Raw genomic sequence first — 25,797 nt, 5'->3', positions numbered from 1 at the left:
CCGCCGGCCATAAAGGGTGATTTAGCAGCCCTATCTACGGGTATTATGCAGCCTGAAATTTCTTTAAAAACCACACGCGAGGCTTTCATAATCTGTCGCTCACTACGTGCAAACCATTGTTGTTGTTGTGGTCTTCAGTCCTGAGACATGCTACTCTATCCTGTGCAAGCTTCTTCATCTCCCAGTACGTACTGCAGCCTACATCCTTCTGAATCTGCTTAGTGTATTCAACTCTTGGTCTCCCTCTACGATTTTTACCCTCCACTCTGCCCTCCAATAATAAATTGGTGATCCCTCGATGCCTCAGAACATGTCCTACCAACCTATCCCTTCTTCTAGTCAAGTTGTGCCACAAACTCCTCTTCTCCCCAATTCTATTCAATAGCTCCTCATTAGTTATGTGATCTATCCATCTAATCTTCAGCATTCTTCTGTAGCACCACATTTCGAAAGCTTCTATTCTCTTCTTGTCCAAACTATTTATTGTCCATGTTTCACTTCCGTACATGGCTACACTCCATACAAATACTTTCAGAAACGATGCAAACCATTAGTCCTATAGAAAAAATGAGCAGGAGTTTTTCATAGTAAATGTATGTTGTTGTTGTATCCCGCCTAGAAGGCGGCGCGTGGGTCTGCTCCTGTAAACTGAAGGGTAGGCCGAATATAGGAAGTGAGTAGGAGCAGGAAAAGGTGAAATGCTTCGGTACTGCGTTTTAATGTACACCACCTTCACTATAGGAAGAATAAGGATTACATTAGGCTTACGGACCACCTGAGATGAGCATGTAGGTGCGAAGCCGTTCATCAATCAAACATCGGCTAGAAGTTACAAAGGCAAAATCTGTAGTGGCTCGCCCACTATGAAACAGAAACAGTGTTTCTTGGTCGTCTACTCGGAATCAAATGGGTAGAATCTGGAGCGGCCCTCGTACAGCTCCACAGCGCCGGCTAGAGGGCGCTGTCGTCGGTATCGGTGTCGTAGTGCCAACCTAGCAGAGCGCACCTACGTTGTGGCATAGTAGCTATCGATACCACAATTGTTAAATTTTGTACTAGAATATGTTATCGCTGGAGGCCACAGTTCTCGAATTATTTTAGAAAAACGCGCTACAAGATCGCTTTTGTACGTTTTTCTTGAAATCTTAAAACTACAGCCTCAAGGGAAAATGTACCTCAGTACAAAATTTAACAGGATTAAACTTCCTACAAAAATGTACTGTTCATTTTTTTCTGTAGGACTAATAATTTGCGAATAGTGAGTGAGTAATCGTGAAAATCGAGCGCTTGCTATCTGAAGGCGTTGGGGGTTGCATAAAACCGATAGGTAGAGGCTGCTGAATCACCTTGTATACATTGATGAGCCAAAACATAATGACTACTCCCCACCGCGAGACTGAACGTCACCTGGTGGCGTTACAGCCGGCCGGGGTGGCCAAGCGGTTCTAGGCGCTTCAGTCTTGAACCGCGCGACCGCTACGGTCGCAGGTTCGAATCCTGCCTCGGGCATGGATGTGTGTGATGTCGTTAGTTAGGTTTAAGTAGTTCTAAGTTCTAGGGGACTGATGACCTCCGATGTTAAGTCCCATAGTGGTCAGAGCCATTTCTTTTCTTTTCTTTTTCTTTTTGTGGCGTTACAGGCAAGAGACGTGTAAGAAAATTGTATAAGTGGAGCAGAGACTAATGGGTATTCTTTCTAGAGAAGATATGGCAGCAGCTGGCGAAACCCACGTACATAAATGACTTTGACAACGGACACATTGTCACGGTTCTGAATTGGGAAAAAGCATCTGGGACGCGGGGAAGCTGATTGGTTGTTCACGTGTTACTGCCATGAGAATCTATGGAAAATAGTTGAAGGACGGCGAAATCGCAATCAGAAGATAATATGTTGGAGGTTCACGCCTGTTAAGACAATGTGGAGGTCGGAGGCCTGCCCGGTCTGTAAAACAGGACAGGTGGCGATCTGTGGCAGATCTGACGACAGTATAACTATGATGCAGACACAGATGATCTGGACCACACCGTTAACCGCACATCGTTGAACATCGTGCTCTGGAGTAGATGACCCATGTTGACATCGTCAATTACAACTGTGGTGGGAAAGGGATCATCGAGATTGGACCATTAATCAATGGAAACGTCTCGCCTGGTCAGACAATCACATGTCTTGATACACCATGTCGATGGTCGTGTACAGACACGCCGTCGCACAGCAGAACGGCTGTTTGAAACATGCACTGCACTACGGAAGCAAGCCGATGGTGCCGGTATTATTTTACTGTGGGCATTATCCTGTACTTCCATGGGACCTTTGGTAGTAACCGAAGGGGCCATGACAACTGGGGACTACACGAACGTTACTGGTGGCCACCTGCATCCCTTCATGCATGATGCCTTCCTCGACATCGATAGCATCTTCCAGTAAAATAGCGTCTGTGTCACAAGGCCAAAATGGTCCAGCAGTGGTTCGAGAAGCGTGGTAGTGGTTTCACGTTTTGATGATTCGCGTTATTTGAACCCGAAGGAATATATCGGGGACGCTGTCGGGCGCTAATTTCGTTTTTACAAACCAGCAACCCGTAATTTAAGATAATTTCGTGGCTTATGCGTACACATCTCGTGCCATATACATCCGGAAACCTAGTAATTCAGGCCACACGTAATCACTGCAGTATTGCGTTTTAAAGGTAGAACAGGATAATTAAACAGGTGGCCCTAATGTTTTGGTTCATTATTATCACTCTTCAGGCATTTCTAGCTTTGGAGAGGACTTCACGCACTCTCGTCTTGGAAAGTGTCCACAACTGTTGTGTAAGGTTACGTTGTGTGTTCTGACGTTTCTTTAATATGTTTAACAACGTTCTTTATAAACGTTTTGTCGTAACTCCAGCCGTATGTTTTGGTTCAGTATCACACTATACCATATTTACAGCACTGTTTAAGTGTGCTGTTGTAAATCCTCTTAGTAACGCTATTCATAAATTCCGGGTTACTCAATTTCTCGCAAAGATGTGAAGCGCCAAATAAATAAGTTTGGTACTGTTTATTTCAGTCTCATGAGGCCGTGTTTTATTGTAGGAGAATGCCTGTCCCGAGTTACGTTCTACAATTGCAAAATTCAATATCTGAATTCTATTTTTCCGCTAGGATAGATTTTTGTTCCCGAAGATCTCCAATATGACACCCCTATCTGTGTAGCACATTGGGAATACTGAACTTTAGAGTTTTACATCCGTGACATTTTACCCAACGCAGGGAACTCAAGGAGCGTTGTTCTTAATTCTTTACTTAATCCGCCCAACAACAAAACTTCTTCCCTCGTTGGCCTCCCCTTCTGGCCTATTCTCTTGGCGTTTCATGTGGATTCCCACTGTTCAACTTCGTCAGAGACGTGCAGTTCTGTGAAAAGCGTTACGATGGCTATTCTTGAAATATCCCTAACTGGAACACTTTTCTGGAATGAGTATCGCAGACTGATCCCCTACATCCAAGACTGAAACATGCCAAAATGGCTGTCTGATGGTAATTTTAGCCTGCGAGCTCCTTACGTTTCCCTATCATCGTACGTTATCGTACCCTCCGTGAATTTTCCATATACCTTTCATAAGTAAATCGCTTTGCCAATAAAGAACAGTTTGCTGGTCGCTGCTTAGGGAAAACTAGATCACAAAACTTTACACCAAAGTCCTGTATTAAGTTCCAAAGCTCGCCTCTTTGACACATGAAACGAGGGCATGTGATTCTTAGTAATGCGCCTGTGAGAGGGGCACGTACAGTCGGGGGCCATCTTGGTGCTACTTTAGAAGAGTTGGATATGTGCCGGTACGGAGTTCAAGCCTCTCCCTTCTCTCACTTCGTCAATAGCAACAACAACGTTACACTGAACTCTTCAATCAATCTTCGCAAAGGAAACGTATAGTAGAGCGCGAATAAGAAACAACCATCCATTCGGGCGATTGAACGTGGAGCAATGACAGCTAACAACGTCAAACACCCCCCTCTCCCCCCCCCCCCCCGCCCACCCTTTCTCTCTGTTTATTCTTTTCTCCAGCGGCAGCAGACTCCAGCAGCTAAGCGTTGGCCATTTTCTTCATGGACGCCTGCCGGCATCCGAAGCTCGTGATGTGTCGCTTTAGTTTAGGTATGACGCTGTAATCTCTTTCTTTATTCTTTCTTTCTTTTCGAGGGATCGTCTGTTTTTGGACTATTCTTGATCTCAGAAAAGCACTTGACCCCGCTTCCTCAATCATTTTTTTAAATATATTTCAGCCTTTTTCTTTTTCCAATAGCCCCTTCTGCGGATTTCTCTTACCGTGGCAATAACTCCCTTTTGCCTCAGCACATGAATTATCATCAATTCCATTCTTCCAATTAGTGATTGCAACACATTCCTTACCTCGCCGATTCTGCATAGAACCTCCACTTTTTATGCCATTAGTTCACTCAATTTTCAGCACTCATCTACAACAACATATCTACGAAATCTTCGATCATCTTATCTTCCGAGTTCAAAATGGTTCAAATGGCTCTGAGCACTATGGGACTTAATTTCTGAGGTCATCAGTCCCCTAGAACTCAGAACTACTTAAACCTAACTCTCCTAAGGACATCACACACATCCATGCCCGAGGCAGATTCTAACCTGCGACTTATCTTCCGAGTTTTCCACAGTCCATCGTTCAGTTCCGTACAACGCAGTGCTCCAAAACTATGTTCTCTAAAATCTCTTTTTCAAATTAATGCCGATGTATGATACTAGTAGTAAGCTCCCATGGTGAGAAATGCTCCCTTTACCTGCGCTAGTTAGGTTCTAAAGTCCTCCTACCTTCCACCGTCAAGCGTCATTTTACCTTCAATGTGTCAGAATTTCTTCATTTCATGTTCTATGTAATTTCCAATTTTTATATTACATTATTTTATCCCTCATCTAATTTCTGCTACTACTCTACTACTCAATAGTTTCGTTTTTCATCGTTTACTCTCAATCCATATTCTGTCTTCAGGAGACTGTTCATTACTTTCAACAGGCGGTGTAATTCTTCGCCAGCCGCTGTGGCGAGCGGTTCCGACCACGGTAGCTGAGTGGTCAACGCGACGGAATGTCAATCCTAAGGGCCCGGCTTCGATTCCCGGCTGGGGACTGGGTGTTTTGTCCAACCGACATCTGCTAAAATTTCCTCCACTCAGGGACTGGGTGTTGTGTTGTCCTACTCATCATCATGTCGCCGGCACAGTAGCTCAGCGTGTTCGCTCAGAGGGTTAGTTGCCTTCTGTAATAAAAAAACTGTGTTAACCGATCGACGACGAACTTAAAACGAGTGTCATACGACTTCTGCCCCGAGAAGATGCAACGAACGAAAGCGAACAAAATGAGATTTAAAAAAAAAAAAAGCGGTTCTAGGCGCTTCAGTCCGGAACCGCGCTGCTGCTACGTTCGCAGGTTCGAATCATGCCTCGGGCATGGATGTGTGTGATGTCCTTAGGTTAGTTAGATTTAAGTAGTTCTAAATCTAGGGGACTGATGACCTCAGATGTTAAGTCCCATAGTGCTTAGAGCCATTTGAGCCATTTTTGTTTCACTGAGAATAACAATTTCATAAACGATTCTTATCACTGCTTTCCTTTTACCCTGAATTTTAATTTTTTCTGCAGCTATTTCACTTCAGCTTCCTACTGATTTTGTTACTGGGTGATTTGGTTTGCTGTACACGCTTCTTTTCTTGAACATTTTTGTATGTTTTTCTTTCGTAGATCAATTGAAGCATTTTTTCTGTTGCATTCACCATCATTCACATAACCGTGGCACGAAGACCACTCACTACCACTTACTTCTAAGCTCCTTACCATCTCCGTAATACGTGATATCGACTGGCAGAGCGATGTTCTATAATACGTCCTCCATACCACCGACAGTACTTCTTAATTGCCAGGTATAGAACCTTCTCAGTTCAAGTATAAAGATCGACGTGAGACCGCTACCAGGAGACGTGTCGTGTGACAAGAATAACCTACCCCTCGCTAACTCCAAGCTCATTGCTCCTGTTGAAGCTTTCAATCACTCTGAAATGTCTCTTTTCTCTTCAAAGAAGCGTCATCTGGCTGTACCTTCTAACTTCGCCTGAGAAGTTTAGAAAGTTGCTTTAAAAGGGTTGAGTAATAGTGTATTTGTGTTATCTATATCTATACTATGTTAATCCTTAGAGCCTGGCGATGGGTATAATTCCTGGTGCGTTGGTGTATGCTGCACATAACAAATGAATGAGTTCGAGGGGTAAATGAAGCTAGCTCGTAGAGATTTTCTGACTTCTTCCAGAGTGCATTGGTGAGCAATGACAGTACTCTTCTGTGTGTGTGTTTGTGTGTGTGTGTGTGTGTGTGTGTGTGTGTGTCAGAGTGATTGTCAGCAACTGCGTGCCTTGGACCATAGCTTTATCCATACAGGATTATATGCAAACCTAGTTGCTTCTGTAACGTTAATTTAATACATTATAACAATGGTACAACTTCACCCTAAAGAAGGTGGATCCTGTGACAACTTCATTATGAGCTCAGTATCACGTTGTCTTCCACATCTTCGTCAGTGCTACACCAGTCACTATACAGAAAATGATATTGTATGTATACGGGCAATACACTAACATTAAAACTTCTGTATTTTATTGCACTGCGTCACTTATAAATTACACGTAACTTTGTGACACGATTTCGCTGATAATGATTCCCCCATATAAAGTAAAGAGAAACCCTAGCAAAGAAATACTTTAATATCAACAATTGTTATAAAATAGATTTACTTTAGTTCTCTTATGTGTTGAAAACCGTAGAAAATTGCGTAGTTCTTCCTTGTAATAAGGTGCCTCTCAGCAGCGTCAAAAGCAATCCGTCTTTCTACTCATGTCAAAACTGACATCAATGTCTTTAAGGAAGATTTTATTATTATTTTTTCGTTAAAATTCATTTAAAAAGAAGGAGCTAGTACATACAGAATTTCACTTTGAGATTGCCCCCAATCTGACAAAAATGCAGTGTTCACAGAAGAAAGGAAATATCGTAAATAACATCTCATATATCACATTTGTTTCGAACTCCAAAAAGGTCATCATAGGACGGAAATGAAATGTCGTACAAATTCTTAAAATTTAGAGTCATATACAATTTCTGCTAGTAATTACATTACCTGGAGATATCAAAAAACATGTTTGTTAAGTAAAGATAAAATCTAATTCCAATGTAACCAGTGTCATAAAGATTTCAAATGACATATATTATGTCCACATTTAAAGATAATGATATTGTTAGAAATTTTTATTCCTCCTCACATCTGTAAAAGAGAGTTCTTATTTTCAACGTTTGAAGCCTCGTGTCTTTATTGTCACCAATTGCTACTTTGTATATGGTCCTCCTGCATTACGTGACTCAGAAGAGGCTCTCTCTGTACAAACGATAATAAGAAATTCGTATCTTCGAAAGGTGAACACATGAAACACATTTCTGTAGCAGAGTGGATACTGTGTATAATGAAACAGGGCTCTGTCAGACTAATTATATACGGATTTTCTCAAGTAAATAATAATGGAGATTTAAGTTCAAAAACGTGTGTCGAGATTATAAGAAACTTCCATTGTGGAATACAAACGAAATCTTACGCCTAAGCCTTACAAGCGTGCTTCGTACCGTGTGTATGACTATTTCAGAACTGACAAGCTTAATACGAATTTACGATTTGGAGTGAAACTAGGCTCTATCGTTCGGCTGTGCTTGGCAGGCAATTGTCGCGATGTGCAATTACTGCATCGCGCGTGCCGAAGTACTTTGTGCAGTGGCCGTCGAGCGAAAGACAGCCGGTTGCGGACGTACCCGACATGATGGTACTCGGGGAACTCCAGCCTGGCGGCGTGCAGGCGTGCCACTGCCGCGCGACTAAGTTTACCGCCGCAGGTGGACAGCCAGCGCGGCGCAGCGCCAGGTCGATATTGCGGAGGCCCGGCTTCCGTGGGCGGGGCCACTGAGACCAGCGGGAGGGGGAGGGGGTATCTGTGGTCGCCGCCGTGAAACCAGCGATAACGCCGGCACGGCCGGCATGCGCTAAAGAGTGCCTTTGGGCCCCCACGCCTTGCGGCGGCCACGTGCCGCAAGAGGCGCTCATTCAGTCTCCAGGCCTTAAAGGAGGTGCTCCAAGCGACATCGTACACATTACCTTTCCCCCTCATGCGGGAAACGGCAGGAAATTTGGCGAGAATAGTAGTAAAATTGCGCCTTTGCCCATGTCTCAAGTCAGACCTAGTAATTCTTCATGGGCTGGAAGGATTTGTCGAAAAGTAGCGCTCGTGTTCCTTCTCGCTTTGCCTTTACTGAGCATGCGCAGGGCAGTGATTTGAAATCCTCATCGTATATTAAAAACCATAGTAATACCGGAAATATTAATAAACCCAAATTTCTGTCGTTTTTTCTCTCGCTTATATCGATTCACTGCATACCTCATAAATTTTCAAACTAAACAAAAGTTATAAAGACAGTCATTCTTGAATCAAATATATGAGAGGTGTGTTCATGAAGTCGGAAAGAGATCGCAAGATAAAAACTGCGCTTGTATATGATGGAGACACTTAACATTTATAATGTCATCTCTCTTGGGCGCCTATGTGCAACTTACGACAATTTTGTAAGGCCTGCATGTTATAGGCAACTATTAATATCACCATTGTTTGCCTTGATGTTGTAACCCGTATGTGTCCTAACATCCGATGATGGCGGATTTAGTTTCGCCGAAACCGGTGATCACGGAATAAAAAGAATTCCTGCGATCTTGTCTACCAGTTTATTGTTTTGCAACCATCTAGATCACTCCCACGTGAGCACAATGTGCTACCTACAAAAAATAATGAACGTAGAGTAATGAAATTTCGGTAATACATTTATCTAGGTATCATATTTAAGTGATTAACATTGTAAGATTACAGGTTAATGCAAGCGCGAGATAAACCATTGTAAATGGGAAATTCTGGTACATTAATAACTGATGTAACCGCCAGAATGTTGAATGCAAGCACGCAAACGTGGAGTTCCATGCCAGGAGCATTTCGTGGGTCAATTCAGACATGGTTAATGGTGTTTGTGGATGACGCTGGAGTTCTCGTCCGATGATGTACCATACATGCTCGATTGGAGACACATCTAGTGATCGAGCAGGCTAAGCAACTTGACACTCTGTAGAGCATGTGAGTTAAAGCAACGATATTTGGGCGAGCGTTATTCTGTTGAAAAAAAAACCAATAGCAGCACGTCCGTTCACGCAATTACCATACTTTTACACGTAAACCGTAATTTGACCTATGCTGGTCATTTGCTATTACATGGCGATGAAGTGGCGTTGTTCGTTTACTCACGCGTTATTTTTAGTAATAAGATAAAAAATTACTCTTGATAATATTCTTCATTCAGGGCGTGTCAGCAATAAGAAGCATATCTACATCAACTGGTAGAAACACCTACTCGACCATCTGTGTACAGGTTAACCGAGATTATTGCATTATGGCGTTTACATACTACAGTTTCGCTGTTTTATGTCCTATGTCGTCTTTCATTAATAACTATGGGCGCGTTATGCAGCATTCGTTGTAAAAAGGCCGATATATTCTAATAGTGTAAGTCGGGGTAGTGTGTTCGCACTCATATAAATCCATACATAGTTTGTTACATTTTAGTCATAACCTGGTGCAGAGGCTTATGTTTAAGACTTCCAACCTTTCTATAAGTTATTTATTTTAAGATATAACTGCGTTGGTCCTTTATCTTTGACAGTCACGGTCTCAGTTAGACATGGCCAGTGTTCCCCGCAATGATGTTTTGCAGGGCGTTATCTAGTCCTACTTAGTTTCACGTGAGCTCCCGAGGCCCACCGCACGGCGTCCATGGAGACGAGGCGCACGCCAGAGCTTAAGTCTTGGTGTTGACTTAGTACTTATGTACCGCATTTTTAAAATGTGAATACGCCTACTCAGGCTGTTTTAGTTTTATTTGTAGACCATGCCCTATTAGACAAATTATAGATTCAGTTATATCTTCTGAAGAAGGCTCAATTATTTGGGCTGAAACCTAGGTAAAGGTTGGCTTCATTACCGCAATCGAGGCTGATAGTTTCTTATACACCAAACTGATGTACGAATTTCCCGTCGAGGTGCGCGGGATAATCACGAGAGTGTTCCTGCTGTCATACGGAATCGTATGACAGGCCATAACTCCAAGTGAAGACCCAGCGTTTCTAGCACGCAGACAGGTTGGGTGCAGGCCCTTAACTGACCTCCTTATAACCAGCAAACGGCCATCACTGGCATCGAGACAGAACCAGCTTTTATCAGGAAACACAACAGACCTCCATCCTGCCCTCACATGAGCTCTCCCTTAACACCACTGAAGTCGCGAATGCTAGAGTTTGGGGTGTTGTGGAACGCACGCTACAAGGCGTGTGTGTCAGAGCTTTCCTTGAAGTAAACGATTTGTAACAGTTCGTTGTGTCACTATGGTGCCAATGCGGCTCAAATTGCTGCTGCAGAAGAGAACTATGCGCCAGAGTCATACGCCGAACACTACGGTCTTCCCTATCGGTAGTACCACGCGGCCGTCCGGAGCCCTTCTTCTTCCGGCTGTACATCTCGTGACCACTGCTGCCAGCAATCATGTATAGTGGCTACATTCCTGCCAAGCCTTTCTGCAATATCGTAGAAGAAACATCCAGCTTCACGTAGCCCTATTATACGACCTCGTTCAAACTCAGTGACGTGTTGATAATGACGTCACCACTCTTATGCGACTGCCGCCAAATTTGAATAGCCATCACCTCTCACAAGTAGAAACACACCTCCCAACTTTATGATGCACAACTCCTTTTTGGTGTTGTGATTTTTTTTCTGTCAATGTAAAATGTTACGCAACTGATTTTCTATTGTTTGCAGGTATATTTTTGCAACCTTGGCACAAACTAAAATTCCGCGTCACAGCACGCCGCTTGAAGGTCCAAAACAAAACAGCGAAGCCTGATGGAGTATACTGCGGTAGTTCGTAGCAACGAAAATGTTGCCGCTTTGTCAGTGCAATCGAATTGGCTTCTTTAGCCGCCTGAATTAGCCTGGCACAGCTGCAACATTTCCGTTTCTAGAAATTACCGCAATATACTTCCACAGGCTTCGCTATTTTCAGATCCTCAAGCGGCGTAGCACCGTTTTGTGACAAGAGTCTTCCGTGTTTACTGGTATATTTTACGAATATCGCTCGTATGCTGCGAAGAAAGTCTAGATCGTTATGAAGGAGGCGGACCATCTATCACAGGCAATAGACACTTGGAAAAGTCCGTTGAAGAACCAACCTTTCATTAGTTAAAAGCCAGTCGGACATAAATGTTAAAAGCTTAAAATGGAAGACTCGATGCTGCATCATGTATACTTTTCTTCTAACGGTTATATAGACGATGCAATTGAGAAATTAAATACCTATCTTTGCGTGTGGGTACATATTGAAAGAAATACTGAGCTAAACAGTCTTCATGCGTGTACGAATTCACATATTTACCAGAAAACTAAAATGACCAACAAAATCGTACTGTGAGAACAAAACTTGTAACTCACATAATTTTAAAATTGACCTATGGGAAATAAAATGTCTCCATTTCCTTGTATGGACCTCAAAGGAAAAGATAGATACAATGTAACACAAAACTGCTAATGACAGTAGCTGGTTGAATTATTTGTGCTATGACATTGTCACATCAGACCTCTTTTCACTAAAATCACCTGAGTACAAATGACAGCTAAGCCAACGCACTGCTCTTTTATACCTTGCCTACGTTATACTACCACCATCTGTTTACGTGCATATCGCTATCCAATGAATTGAGGGTTTTTTATCTGCTATGCCATGCCTTAGCTTCCTTAAACACAATCGTCAGGTCTACCTCGTCTAGGCTGTGCGATATAATTACATGACACATGAGCTGATACATCCAAAGATCGATAATTGATCGTTCCTGCTGACCGGAAGCACAGTTGTTCCTAACTTTTATTTGCAGTGACTACATCCGCACTCGATCAGTTGCACGTGATATGGTTATCATGCACAGTGCTGAGTGGAAAGTAAAGTGGAAAAAGCAGTTACACACCAGAATAGAAATCACAGAAATAGTAAGGTTTAACTCCTTCTGACTTTAGATTTTGTATCTTTCTGCGTCAATGGTTGCTACTGTGCGTACAGTTTGTTCAGAACATCCTGAACGGGAGCTTCCAGCTAGAGCCAGTAAACATCGGTCGGCTTCACAGGCCACCGCCAATAAAGGCAATTTAAAAATACTGTACATGTATGTATTGTAGCTATGTCATGTGTCATGCCAAACAGTTTACACCTGTGTATTGCCAAAACTGAATGGCAAAAGAGCAACTTACTCAACCCCCCCCCCCCCTCACAGCCACTCAGCTATCAATATAGGGTCTTACAAAAAGGTACGGCCAAACTTTCAGGAAACATTCCTCACACACAAATAAAGAAAAGATGTTGTGTGTACATGTGTCCGAAAACGCTTAATTTCCATGTTAGAGCTCATTTTACTCTTGTCAATATGTACTGTACTTCCTCAATTCACCGCCAGTTGGCCCAATTGAAGGAAGGTAATGTTGACTTCGGTGCCTTTACAAGTACGACACAACATGTGGTTCATGCACGATGGAGCTCCTACACATTTCAGTCGAAGTGTTCGTACGCTTCTCAACAACAGATTCGGTGACCGACGGATTAGTAGAGGCGGACCAATTCCATGGCCTCCACGCTCTCCTGACCTCAACCCTCTTGACTTTCATTTATGGGGGCATTTGAAAGCTCTTGTCTACGCAACCCCGGTACCAAATGTAGAGACTCTTCGTGCTCGTATTGTGGACGGCTGTGATACAATACGCCATTCTCCAGCGCTGCATCAGCGCATCAGGGATTCCATGCGACGGAGGGTGGATGCATGTATCCTCGCTAACGGAGGACATTTGGAGCATTTCCTGTAACAAAGTGTTTGAAGTCACGCTGGTACGTTCTGTTGCTGTGTATTTCCATTCCATGATTAATGTGATTTGAAGAGAAGTAATAAAATGAGCTCTAACATGGAAAGTAAGCGTTTCCGGACACATGTCCACATAACATATTTTCTTTCTTTGTGTGTGAGGAATGTTTCCTGAAAGTTTGGCGGTACCTTTTTGTAACACCCTGTATATTGGCCTTTGCCAGCAAATCTATTTTTTAGCTCTGACTTTGCGAACAGTAGGGAGTACTAGCACCCCATCTTTGTGGACGATGGAGAGTCCATAAAATCTTGGCGGTACCGGTCTTTATTGTAACAATTTCTTGATGGCCCACCACTGGTAACCCCGAGTCCTTGAGAAGCGCGCTGGTCTTGTTCGCTACCTTCCTGGTAGGATCAGCGCTGATCTTCTTCTAGGAATTGTCATCTGGCAGACTTTGCATCTTCTCAATGTAGTCCTTGTAGGAGAGGACAATAGCAGCGTTTCCTTTGTCAACGGGTGTGGCAACAATCTCGTGGCACTCTCTCAGGTCCGGAATGGCTGCCCTCTATCTGCTGGTAATGTCTGACTCGGTAGTCTTAGTTCTCGTCAGAGCACGACAGGTTTCACGACGTACTTCTTCGGCTGCTTCAGGCGGTAGTTTGCACTGCGACCTGTTCAACTACGCTGAAGATGACCGCCACCACTGACGCCGACGCAGTCGCCTCCGCGGCTGCCGACGTGCGCACTCGGACGTGGACCGCGGCAGGAACGGTTCTCGGGAGGAGAGGATATAAGTTCCAGGATCTCAGTACGTCAAAGCACCTAACGACGGAGACGCGTCTGATCTCCGAAATATTGTGCCCATTGGGCACTATAAACCGGCAATACACCTGTTGATTGTTCTACGATCTATTATTACTTTGGCCGGCCGTAATGACCGAGCGGTTCTAGGCGCTGCAGTCTGGGACCGCGCGACCGCTACGGTCGCAGGTTCGAATCTTGCCACGGGCGTGAATGTGTGTGATGTCCTTAGGTTAGTTAGGTTTGAGTAGTTCTAAGTTCTAGGGGACTGATGACCCCAGCAGTTAAGTCCCATAGTGCTCAGAGCCATTTGAACCATTTTTTTAATTATGTATTTTCCGTCTATTCATGCGCAATAAGTTCAGAGCCGCTTCTACGCCAAGCACTGATCCTCCTGCACTGCACTGCACTGCCATTTTCTGGTGTTGCGACTTTCCTGTATGCTGGGTGTCAAAAAAAGTATTATATACTTTGAGAGATGGTAGTGTGAACCAAAACTCAGTAAACAAATGAGAACACATTCCCCTGTTATTTTCCATGGATACAACACGTAATAAACCGTCATTAGTGTTGTTACTATAATCCTAATTCACAGTTATGGGTAAGTGCGGTGCATATATTAGTTGTAATAGAATCAGTTCGTGTTGTGATAAGTTAGTGAAATGCTTTTACATTGCAATTTTATCTTTGCACTTTCATTCTAGACGTCGTAAGACAGATATAATCTTCTCTTAAGGTCGAGCCCGCGTGCTGTACGCTGAAAAATACCTAGTATGCCTGCAGAATTATTCAGCCTTCTTCTCTGGCGACTAGCTGACTCTGGCATACTATGGATGAACAGCATATTGAGCAATTCCTTTAGCGATAGCTCATAAGAGCAGGTCATACGTATTAGCAAGCAGATTACATTATAACAGGCCGTTCCAACAAGTTCCTCGCCAGCAGGAGCGCTCAGGAACGCTTACGGCCTCAGCTCAGTGGTGAGGTGGTGATGAGAGCTGAGGTCGCGTGCCCTAGTACTTTGTGGGAACAAGTAAACACATGAGTGTCCCCCTATTTAGCTCTCGTCGATGTTTGTTTATGACAGCAACAAAAATTTCTAGTCGCGGCAGCCCACTCCCTACTTCATTAGAAGGAACATATCTCTTCAGTGGTAGAGACAAATGTCCAGAGTGGCCGGTGCGCCACAAAACGCTTATTCTGCATAGAAAATGCGATTTGCAGCGAGATTACAATGGCCTTCAGACAGAATATTTCGATCGAATACGGGGTACACTCGCAAGGAGTTTCCGATTAGAAAAGCGACACACAGAATGATGTAAATTAAGAAATTTTGTGATTGGGAATTTTTGAGAACTGTTAAAAACTTGCCGTAACAATGTAATATGTTTATTCATTTCAGCTGAATGCTGCCAAAGAAACGCTAAATAAAGCTGTAATTCGTACACGTTACAGAGTAGTTAACATCATAGCACTGTCTGGCAAACTATTCCCTTTGGGTTCTCTCGTTAAATCATGTCTGGTAGCAGCGGCAGAATGCATAGTTGCAAATGAAATAGCAACTTTCGATGGTGTATGTCTCTCAAAACAAACGGTACCCCGACGAATCTTCGACGTTGGAATAAAGCACAGAGTCTATACCTTTCTCTCTCGGACTCGTTGAGGACACGGATATATCAGATTTTGATCAACTTTCTAATTTTTTGTACGCGGTGTGGACATGCAGTTACAAGTTACGGAGGAGCTGATAGATATGGTACCATAAGATTACACGACAACAGGGCTCGACGTTTCCGAAACCGTATGTCAGCCTGTGGACAGCATGAACTTTCCGTGCGAAAACCTTCATTCTGTGGCCAGAGACGGTGAGCCACGAATTGTTGGGCGTCAGCAAAGTTTTGTCTCCCGCTTGAAAAATAAACTGAAGAGTAATTATGAGAAGAACATCTGAAGTATATATGTTTCATTCATCAGGACGCAATGTGTGCTGAAACTGTGGAACTTCGTCATATAGCGGACATTGTGATGAAATGTGTGAATATTGTACGAAGCCACAATCTCAACCACCGTCAGTTCAAAGGGTTTCTTCGAGAAGTTGAAACTGAGTATGGAGATACACCGTACCTCTGCACTGTTCGGTGGATCAGCAGAAGAAGAAATTCCTTGCCTCAGAAACCTAAAAGGAATATCAGACCTTGCTTTTCTGGCTGATATAACGACGCACCTACGTACATTGAACGTGTTAATAAAGGGGAAAGATCTGTCCATAGCACACATACATGACGAATTTAAGGCGTTCATAGATAAGCTCAGTTTATTTCAAACGCCAATGGGGAACCGAAATATTACGTTCTTCACTCGCCGTGATTCGCTAAATTTCCTGCTAACGTCTTCTTTGTAAACTATCAACGTATAGATTATCAGCTAGTTCCGTAGAAACACTGGAACACGTGAGGCAATACTGACCTTACAACTTATCTTAGAAGAAAGATTAAGGAAAGGCAAACCTACGTTTCTAGCATTGACTTAGAGAAAGCATTGTCTTGACTAAGCATTGACTTAGAGAAAGCTTTTGACAATGTTGACTGGAATACTCTCTTTCAAATTCTAAAGGTGGCAGGGGTAAAATACAGGGAGCGAAAGGCTATTTACAATTTGTACAAAAACCAGATGGCAGTTGTAAGAGTCGAGGGACATGAAAGGGAAGTAGTGGTTGGGAAGGGAGTGAGACAGGGTTGTAGCCTCTCCCCGATGTTATTCAATCAGTATATTGAGCAAGCATGAAAGGAAAGAAAAGAAAAATTTAGAGTAGGTATTAAAATCCATGGAGAAGAAAAAAAAACTTTGAGGTTCACCGATGACATTGTAATTCTGTCAGAGACAGCAAAGGACCTGGAAGAGCAGTTGAATGGAATGGACAGTGTATTGAAAGGAGGATATAAGATGAACATCAACAAAAGCAAAACGAGGATAATTGAATGTAGTAGAATTAAGTTGGGTGACGCTGAGGGTATTAGATTAGGAAATGAGACACTTAAAGTAGTAAAGGAGTTTTGCTATTTGGGGAGCAAAATAACTGATGATGGTCGAAGTAGAGAGGATGTAAAATGTAGACGGGCAATGGGAAGGAAAGCGTTTCTGAAGAAGAGAAATTTGTTAACATCGAGTATAGATTTAAGCGTCAGGAAGTCGTTTCTGAAAGTATTTGTATGGAGTGTAGCAATGTATGGAAGTGAAACATGGACGATAAATAGTTTGGACAAGAAGAGAATAGAAGCTTTCGAAATGTGGTGCTACAGAAGAATGCTGAAGATTAGATGGGTAGATCACATACACTCCTGGAAACTGAAATAAGAACACCGTGAATTCATTGTCCCAGGAAGGGGAAACTTTATTGACACATTCCTGGGGTCAGATACATCGCATGATCACACTGACAGAACCACAGGCACATAGACACAGGCAACAGAGCATGCACAATGTCGGCACTAGTACAGTGTATATCCACCTTTCGCAGCAATGCAGGCTGCTATTCTCCCATAGAGACGATCGTACACATGCTGGATGTAGTCCTGTGGAACGGCTTGCCATGCCATTTCCACCTGGCGCCTCAGTTGGACCAGCGTTCGTGCTGGACGTGCAAACCGCGTGAGACGACGCTTCATCCAGTCCCAAACATGCTCAATGGGGGACAGATCCGGAGATCTTGCTGGCCAGGGTAGTTGACTTACACCTTCTAGAGCACGTTGGGTGGCACGGGATACATGCGGACGTGCATTGTCCTGTTGGAACAGCAAGTTCCCTTGCCGGTCTAGGAGTGGTAGAACGATGGGTTTGATGACGGTTTGGATGTACCGTGCACTATTCAGTGCCCCTCGACGATCACCAGTGGTGTACGGCCAGTGTAGGAGATCGCTCCCCACACCATGATGCCGGGTGTTGGCCCTGTGTGCCTCGGTCGTATGCAGTCCTGATTGTAGCGCTCACCTGCACGGCGCCAAACACCCATACGACCATCATTGGCACCAAGGCAGAAGCGACTCTCATCGCTGAAGACGACACGTCTCCATTCGTCCCTCCATTCACGCCTGTCGCGACACCACTGGAGGCGGGCTGCACGATGTTGGGGCGTGAGCGGAAGACGGCCTAACGGTGTGCGGGACCGTAGCCCAGCTTCATGGAGACGGTTGCGAATGGTCCTCGCCGATACCCCAGGAGCAACAGTGTCCCTAATTTGCTGGGAAGTGGCGGTGCGGTCCCCTACGGCACTGCGTAGGATCCTACGGTCTTGGCGTGCATCCGTGCGTCGCTGCGGTCCGGTCCCAGGTCGACGGGCACGTGCACCTTCCGCCGACCACTGGCGACAACATCGATGTACTGTGGAGACCTCACGCCCCACATGTTGAGCAATTCAGCGGTACGTCCACCCGGCCTCCCGCATGCCCACTATACGCCCTCGCTCAAAGTCCGTCAACTGCACATACGGTTCACGTCCACGCTGTCGCAGCATGCTACCAGTGTTAAAGACTGCGATGGAACTCCGTATGCCACGGCAAACTGGCTGACACTGACGGCGGCGGTGCACAAATGCTGCGCAGCTAGCGCCATTCGACGGCCAACACCGCGGTTCCTGGTGTGTCCGCTGTGCCGTGCGTGTGATCATTGCTTGTACAGCCCTCTCGCAGTGTCCGGAGCAAGTATGGTGGGTCTGACACACCGGTGTCAATGTGTTCTTTTTTCCATTTCCAGGAGTGTAACTAATGAGGAAGTATTGAATAGGATTGGGGAGAAGAGAAGTTTGTGGCACAACTTGACCAGAAGAAGGGATCGGTTGGTAGGACATGTTCTGAGGCATCAAGGGATCACCAGTTTAGTATTGGAGGGCAGCGTGGAGGGTAAAAATCGTAGATGGAGACCAAGAGGTGAATACTCTAAGCAGATTCAGAAGGATGTAGGTTGCAGTAGGTACCTGGAGATGAAGAAGCTTGCACAGGATAGAGTAGCATGGAGAGCTGCATCAAACCAGTCTCAGGACTGAAGACCACAACAACAACAACAACAAATAGTGTCGTGTAGCACTTCGAAGAACTGATTTATAAAAGAAGGAATTGCAATTTGTCAATTTTCCTTTTCAGCTGTACGTGATATGCCACCTAGAAAATTATTAGAACTAACTGACTCGCAAAATTCAACGTAGTTAAAGGGCAGGTGTTACAATTGTTTGAAATTCTATCAATGTATCAAAATGTAAAGAGAGAAACATTGCCCAGGATACATAGTAGGAAAGCAGCTGAGACTATGTGCATGTTTGGGTCAACATATTTCTCTAAGCAGCTGTTTTCTGCAATGAAGAGGATAAAAAACAAAAAAAAACATTGTTTCAGTACCCTGAGTGAAGACTATGCTGAGCATCGCTGCAAAAAACAAGGTATCACCTGATATAAGTGCACTTCTCTCGCAAAAAACTCCGCAAAAGACAAAAAAAAGACAATAAATATTTTGGTAGTTGTGCAAAGCTACTTGTTAATTTGTTCTGTTCGCCACTGCCGCACAGATGGCTCATTCGTTACAAGCTGTTACATTTTTGTGGTCTTCAGTTATTAATTATACTGCTTTCCTGTAGATTAAATTAGGATTAAAGCGAGGTGGGGTTTGGAGTGCAGCGGCTGTTCTTCATGACGTTACACCCCAGCCTGTGGAGCCAGCGAGATACACAGGCCCTGCGGCATCACGTGACACTGCAGGTCTTACGAGTGCAAGCGGCCATCTCCGGCAGAGAGCTAATATTTCACACATGTTTAATAATACTTAACTGCGTCTTTAAATACACGCAAGCTCTCGTAAATACACGCAAGCTCTCGATTACATACGACAGAGTTAACACCTGTAGTGTGGACCTTTTTATTGACACATTGATTTTCCGTGGGCGCTGCACAAAGCGGAGCATTCGCGATGTATGGCGGGCAAGGCGTTGAGTTTGGTGAGGGGGAGGGGCGTATTTATCGTGAGTCCCGCCGGCCCGGCACACCCTAGCCGCAGCTGTGTGCCCATAGACCCACAGCCCATGGCCGAAACGCGGTGCTCAGCCGACAAGTGTGCGCTCCCCAGCTTCATGGCGAGTGCACGAGCTGTAATAGCATGCATTGGAAACTCGACTGTTTCACAGCAACAAAATAATGTGTTCTCATTTCTTTACTCATTTGCTTGTTACATTCTATAGGTCGTTAGTAAGAGCTTCTAGTAAAATGCTGTGTTTGACAGTAACGAATACGAACAAGTGCTCATAGATTTTAAAGAATGCAATGTAGAACCTACTTTTTTTTGTCTATGCTACCAACTCTTCAAACATGGAACACTCTTTTTTAACACCCTGTATTAAATAATTATCAGTGAACAGTCTCATGGAGCTTCCCTCATTAACCACCCTATCACGCGTACTTACATCATGAACGTTATCGAAGTTGTAATAATCCGTTGGGGTACTAAGCAGTTACTTTTACTTTTCATGATTTCACCCCGTTACAAGCGTCGTTTTGAGCTTTTTCTGTTCGAAAGTTTCTGATCCAGACACAAAGCTGATTCGATTATTCGTAAGCACTCTTTTTCGGTCATTTGGCGACAGGGTGGATCTATAATGAATGGCTTTCGAAAGTAAAGGAACACAGCACCAATACTGACGCCGTTATCTACCACTTTCTAAAGCCCATACATGAATACAGCGAGCTGATTTTCACATGATCACCATTTTGCAAAATCTATGTTCATACCTACAGAGGAGACTTTCGTTATCCAAACATTTCATAATAAGCAAGCAAAAACCACCTTCCACATTCCTACAACATACTGGCATAGTGAAATAGACACTATCTGATAACCCTCCTTGAAAAACGGAGACGATATACTTCTTCTCCCAGTCGCTTGGAACGCTTCGTTACTCCACTGATTTTCGATAAACTGCAGCTTCAAGGGAAGCAATTCTCTCACACCCTATTTAATACCGTGTCATTTTATAACTGACAAGTTTAAATCTCTCCTTATTACAACAGCAAGATCAGGAAATTTACCTGCGATAAGCCGGCCGCGGTGGTCTAGCGGTTCTAGGCGCTCATTCCGGAACTGCGCGACTGCTACGGTCGCAGGTACGAATCCTGCCTCGGGCATGGATGTGTGTGATGTCCAGGTTAGTTAGGTTTAAGTAGTTCTAAGTTCTAGGGGACTGATGACCACAGATGTTAAGTCCCATAGTTCTCAGAGCCATTTGAACCATTTGAACCTGCGATAAACGCAAAGTTTTCTTTCAACTATTCTGCCACTACATCAAAGACGTGGTGTACAAAAGCATTCGTTCATCGCATCTGATCCTCCGATGCTTACATGCAGCCTACTTACTTCGCATTCGATATTTTCAATAGCTTGACTAGATGCCATCGAATTCTTCACGGAAATAAACAGGCCGTCTCTATTCTCGTCTAGGCTATCTTTGAATATATCTTTCAATTTTATCTTATTCCATATCAGTGTCTTTCACACTAGAGATATGACTTAAGCCAACATTTTCCAGATTTTTACTGTATTTTCTTGAAGAACTCAAGGCTTCTATAGGTCTACGCCTGGGTTTGAGAACTTTTGTTTAACGGATCTTCTCTTTTGAAGTTCCCCTGGGAGTAACGACAGGAAGATCTGATTCAAGAGAAAGGAAATAGCTGGCTGTTTATCTCCAAAGTGTTTTTCTAAGGAGCAAGCCATCGTGAAATTAAGACGAGTGCTTTATTCGTGGATGCCCATTGAGAAATTAAGACTGGAATTTCACCACTCTGCATAGCTCCGAGCCGTTAATTATTGCTAATTCTGCTGCGCCTCAGTACAATCTTCCATCGATTCGGTAAAAGACTGCTTTTGAATTTATACTCTTTCCTCCGCCCTCTTATTAAAATGAATATGAACATGAACATGAACATGAAAATGCTCTAGAGTCTGTTCTGTGAGAACAAGGTATACCATGATAACCTGAGGTCACGATGCAATTGTTGACTTTGAGCAGCTTTAATAGTATTACACCGTCTCTAAATACGTTTGAATCACTATTACACAACACTAATTGAAGGTTTTAAAATGAGCTTTGTCGTTGCCTAGCACATAGGTTTCCAAGAGTAAATGATTTTCCCTCATATATGAAAGTAACTTACGATATAGCAGTACAGCTATAAAACTCTGAACAATCACCTGTACTGTAATCACTGTCGAAATGTTCTCTCCTGAATGAGTCATTCACGCAGTGGTCAGACTAACTAGCTGATTTATGAGCACAAATGAGCCCAAATTACATTTTCTGAACAGAAAGAACCAATAATCGAACACCTGTGGAGAAACCCAACGGCAACACGTAGCCTTCTTCTCTCGAATAACAACAACAGACAACCGATATTAACATTACAGTCCGCAGCTCGTGGTCGTGCGGTAGCGTTCTCGCTTCCCACGCCCGGGTTCCCGGGTTCGATTCCCGGCGGGGTCAGGGATTTTCTCTGCCTCGTGATGACTGGGTGTTGTGTGATGTCCTTACGTTAGTTAGGTTTAAGTAGTTCTAAGTTCTAGGGGACTGATGACCACAGATGTTAAGTCCCATAGTTCTCAGAGCCATTTGAACCATTTGAACCTGCGATAAACGCAAAGTTTTCTTTCAACTATTCTGCCACTACATCAAAGACGTGGTGTACAAAAGCATTCGTTCATCGCATCTGATCCTCCGATGCTTACATGCAGCCTACTTACTTCGCATTCGATATTTTCAATAGCTTGACTAGATGCCATCGAATTCTTCACGGAAATAAACAGGCCGTCTCTATTCTCGTCTAGGCTATCTTTGAATATATCTTTCAATTTTATCTTATTCCATATCAGTGTCTTTCACACTAGAGATATGACTTAAGCCAACATTTTCCAGATTTTTACTGTATTTTCTTGAAGAACTCAAGGCTTCTATAGGTCTACGCCTGGGTTTGAGAACTTTTGTTTAACGGATCTTCTCTTTTGAAGTTCCCCTGGGAGTAACGACAGGAAGATCTGATTCAAGAGAAAGGAAATAGCTGGCTGTTTATCTCCAAAGTGTTTTTCTAAGGAGCAAGCCATCGTGAAATTAAGACGAGTGCTTTATTCGTGGATGCCCATTGAGAAATTAAGACTGGAATTTCACCACTCTGCATAGCTCCGAGCCGTTAATTATTGCTAATTCTGCTGCGCCTCAGTACAATCTTCCATCGATTCGGTAAAAGACTGCTTTTGAATTTATACTCTTTCCTCCGCCCTCTTATTAAAATGAATATGAACATGAACATGAACATGAAAATGCTCTAGAGTCTGTTCTGTGAGAACAAGGTATACCATGATAACCTGAGGTCACGATGCAATTGTTGACTTTGAGCAGCTTTAATAGTATTACACCGTCTCTAAATACGTTTGAATCACTATTACACAACACTAATTGAAGGTTTTAAAATGAGCTTTGTCGTTGCCTAGCACATAGGTTTCCAAGAGTAAATGATTTTCCCTCATATATGAAAGTAACTTACGATATAGCAGTACAGCTATAAAACTCTGAACAATCACCTGTACTGTAATCACTGTCGAAATGTTCTCTCCTGAATGAGTCATTCACGCAGTGGTCAGACTAACTAGCTGATTTATGAGCACAAATGAGCCCAAATTACATTTTCTGAACAGAAAGAACCAATAATCGAACACCTGTGGAGAAACCCAACGGCAACACGTAGCCTTCTTCTCTCGAATAACAACAACAGACAACCGATATTAACATTACAGTCCGCAGCTCGTGGTCGTGCGGTAGCGTTCTCGCTTCCCACGCCCGGGTTCCCGGGTTCGATTCCCGGCGGGGTCAGGGATTTTCTCTGCCTCGTGATGACTGGGTGTTGTGTGATGTCCTTACGTTAGTTAGGTTTAAGTAGTTCTAAGTTCTAGGGGACTGATGACCATAGATGTTAAGTCCCATACTGCTCAGAGCCATTTGAACCATTAACATTACACAGACTGAATCACTATCAGAAATGTGATACACATAAATTTCATAAGAAACTTTTCAAATCTTTCCACTTCTGGCCACCAGAATACTGACGATGAAAATTTCTTCCACAGCCATCATTCAATTCAGTATGTCACCAGAGAGCCATTTGCATAAGCGTCCGTTAGCAAAGTCTTTGGGTGTTTTCCTTTCCTTTATTTTTTATAGTTAAAATTTTTCAGTTTTTTCGTCTTTTTTGCTATATTCTGGTGTGCTATACGCCTCTGAAGATAAGACTCATATGCAATGTCAAGTCCAAGCCCGTAAAAGTAGGTGTCACCATAGTTATAAACGACCCTGATGCCATCACAATCAGTGATGCTGACCTCCCAACAAGAAGGATTTTAAGTACCTAGGCTCGACAACTGCTGCTAATAGAGATCTCTAACGGCCTGAGCAGCACGTGGCTCAGTTGGCGATCTGTGACTGGAGTACTTTGTGACTGGAAGGTTGTTTGGGCTATTCAGGTGCATTGTATGATTCTGAATGCTGGCCTTCAACGAAAAAGTGAAATAACGACTTGCTGTCATGGAAAGATTGACGCTCAGATGGAAATCTGCATTAACACTGCACAATCATGTCACAAATGATGAAGTTCGTAAATTACATGTAGTAGCACCAATAGCAGACAAGATGAGAGAAAGCCGCCCACAAAAACAGTGGCAAGGACGTGTTAGTTTGAGAGTAAATGATAAAAAGCCATTCAGACGACCAAGACAGCGATGGCTTGACACTCTTTAGAGCAAAGCTCTCAACATCTCAGCCCTGTACCCCGATCACGTATAACATTGGATAAAATGGCGACAGAGAGCCAAAACAGCGGACCCTGCCAGCACTCGAGACAAGCACTAAGGTAGAAGAAGAAGATTATTTGTTCCTTATATTTGTTTCCATCTATGTTTTTATTTAATTATTTTCTCTTATATTGTGTATTAGTTATATTTTTCTGTACTCCTCTCGTCTGTGGTTTGATTAGTTTGTTTATTTTTTTATTTATTTAATTTTATTTCTATTTCACTTGTTTTTATTCGCTGTTGTCTTTTTTTCGTTATTTTAGTTTGGTTATTGTCTGTAGTCTTTACTTTTTGTCTTTCTGTTTTATTTTATTGTTTGGATCTAATTTTTTCACGTTAATATTTTTTATGTTCTTTTTTGCTTTTTGAGCAAATACATATTTTCCTAGCTTTGTCTTTTTTTTGTATGTGTTTGGTTTTTCTCTTATTTGATCTACTGACTTTTGTCTTCAGATCCGTCTTCATGTTGTTACTTGTGTTTTCTGAACTTTGTTTCTGTTCTATATTTTTGTATTTGTTTCATCTTGGTTATTCCCTGGTTTTCGATCTCGGTATGGCTCATCATTTGATAAATGTCTGAATATGATAGGAAGGCAAAATTAGATAGGTCGCGTTACCTGTCAGCAGTGGTGTCTTCACATAGGATCCACTTGTTGACTAATCGAGAGCTAAGGATCAATTTAAACGTCCCTTTTAGGACAGAGAACATGCCAATATGATGACTGACGACTGGGAAGAAAGTCTGTTGGCCTGGTCGAACGGGTTTTCTACTGTGCTCAGTCTATAACAGTAGCCTCGTTCCTACTATTTGCTAGAGGGCGTGAATTACTTGATGACACAAAAATATGTAGCGTCTGCCGTAGGTTTGTTTCAGTTCATAGATGCAAACCTCATGTCCAGCTCACAGCTTAAGTCACGCACATTGCTGCAAGTAACCACTTCGTCTATACCTTTATGACCAGATGCCTGCTTGCCGCAGCGTCTTACTATTTGAACCTATGGTGATTTGGTGCTGATTTGGCTTTTCTTTACGCCGACAGCGCACTGTGTCCCTTGATATACAGTCAAAACACAGGACATACTTAAACAAGGA

General features: G+C 43.3%; 1 protein-coding gene across 1 annotated transcript in view; it reads right to left on the bottom strand.

The window, feature by feature from the left end:
• The window catches only part of LOC126188557 (uncharacterized), a 162,061-nt gene extending 153,848 nt beyond the window's left edge, over window positions 1–8,213 (bottom strand). The window contains exon 1 of the mRNA XM_049930157.1: window positions 7,861–8,213. Within this exon, the coding sequence (XP_049786114.1) occupies window positions 7,861–8,213 (353 nt within the window). The remainder of the gene's footprint in view (window positions 1–7,860) is intronic.
• Between the last annotated feature and the right edge of the window lie 17,584 nt (window positions 8,214–25,797).

This window comes from Schistocerca cancellata, chromosome 5 (assembly GCF_023864275.1).
Source record: "Schistocerca cancellata isolate TAMUIC-IGC-003103 chromosome 5, iqSchCanc2.1, whole genome shotgun sequence".
In the NCBI taxonomy this organism is placed as follows: domain Eukaryota; kingdom Metazoa; phylum Arthropoda; class Insecta; order Orthoptera; family Acrididae; genus Schistocerca; species Schistocerca cancellata.
This window is presented reverse-complemented; position numbering and strand designations above follow the sequence as displayed.